Source organism: Carlito syrichta, unplaced genomic scaffold, assembly GCF_000164805.1.
Source record: "Carlito syrichta isolate Samal-C Ts95f unplaced genomic scaffold, Tarsius_syrichta-2.0.1 Scaffold303227, whole genome shotgun sequence".
In the NCBI taxonomy this organism is placed as follows: Eukaryota; Metazoa; Chordata; class Mammalia; order Primates; family Tarsiidae; genus Carlito; species Carlito syrichta.
Window position 1 is genome coordinate 1,782 of NW_007247323.1, and position 1,446 is coordinate 3,227.

Consider the following 1,446-nt stretch of genomic DNA (forward strand, 5'->3'; position numbering starts at 1 on the left):
GGCCTAGTATTTTCAATATTGTGTTTGGCCCTAGCAATATCAGACATACCCAAGAGTCCAGCCTGTCCTTGCTTCTCTGATGTGAGCACAGTGATTCATTTCTTTATATGTTTGGTGATCTTCGTGAGGTCTTTTCGTTTCATGTATCTATAGACAAATGGAGGGTCTAACCCGAGCATGCTTTTCTTGGAGAGGATTTGCACCACCAGCTGGGCCTGCTTTTGGTCCCACCATGGTCCCCAGCTCCATGTGGGCAGCCCCTTGTCTCCTCCTGATCACAGCATGCACTGCTTGGGGCTGGGTCCTTCAGAGCCCTCCCCTCCTGTGAACTAGCTCAAGGTCCGACTGATTCTTTCCACCCAGGGCTCCCCCAGGTGTGGCCCCAACCTGCCTGGCTTTGAGTTTTGAAGCCAGTCCATAAACCCCACTCTGCCTCCTCTTCAGGATTGTCCCGGGGATCACAGACGAGGACTGATGCAGAGCAGGAGCTCAATGCCTGTCTGCTTGAGTGCTCCCCGTGTGCCCCGGGCACCAAGGGTTCAGTCTTCCTGTGCAGCGGGTCACCTCCCGTCTCTACCCCTACAGAGAGGCCCAAAGTCCAACAGCCCAATGCAGATGCTTTATTGTTCTGTTTAAGAACATGACCCACAGGCCCCGGGACCGAGTGACGCTGAGAGCTGGAAAGGGTGAGGTCGGTGGCTCTGGCATGGGGCGAGTGGCCAGTCTCAGGCTCTTGCGGGGCTGGGCCTGACTTCTGGCAAGGGGCTGCTCTTCTGGCCTGCAGCTTCTCGAGGCCAGGCCCTGCCTGAGGCGAGGCCCGCAGAGGGAAGCCTGCGCAGAAGAAAGACGTGGCCACTGGCTATCCCTGAGGGCGCAGCAAGCAGCTTCGGGTTTGGCCAGGGCGGGCGGGGGCTGAGGGCCTCACAGTGCCCTCTCCACAGCTCCGGCGGCCCGCCCCCTCGCCCAGCTGCTGCTCACCTGCCACTGTGCTCCCACCTGTCACCCTCCTGAGAGAACCTCTGAAGGCAAGAAGGAAGAAGCTGCAGCTTCTCCCTTCTCAGCCAAGTGGCAGGAGCTGCCGTGCTTGCCCACTAGGAGGCACCTGGTGAGCGTTAGGAACTAATCTGGCCGGAAACCCTGTCTGAGTTCACGGCATCCGTCCGACCCCCAGCCCAGCTCTGTGCAAGCCGAGTCCAAAGCTGGCAAGGAGAGCCAGCCCGGCTCGGGCGGGTTCCCAGTGCTGCCTCTCCCGGCGAGACCCCACTACCCCAGGCCTTGAGGCAGTGGGCGGGGCACCTAGCTCCTGGGCTGCAGGTGCTGGTGGAGCTGCTCGGCCTGCGTCTTCAGGCGCTGGAATTCCTCCTGGATGAAGTCGGTCAGGGCTTTGCGCATCTCCACCTAAGAGAAAGGACCTGGGCTGGCCTGCATCCCCGGGAGCTTGGCCAG

General features: G+C 60.4%; 1 protein-coding gene across 1 annotated transcript in view; it reads right to left on the bottom strand.

Annotated features, from left to right (window-relative positions):
- Positions 1-597: 597 nt before the first annotated feature.
- TAZ (tafazzin) overlaps positions 598-1,446 on the bottom strand; it is a 2,093-nt gene continuing 1,244 nt past the window's right edge. The window contains exons 5-6 of the mRNA XM_021712390.1: positions 1,297-1,398; positions 598-831 (exon numbers count right to left, since the gene is read on the bottom strand). Coding sequence (XP_021568065.1) covers positions 1,297-1,398 — 102 coding nt within the window. The 3' untranslated portion in view covers positions 598-831. The remainder of the gene's footprint in view (positions 832-1,296; positions 1,399-1,446) is intronic.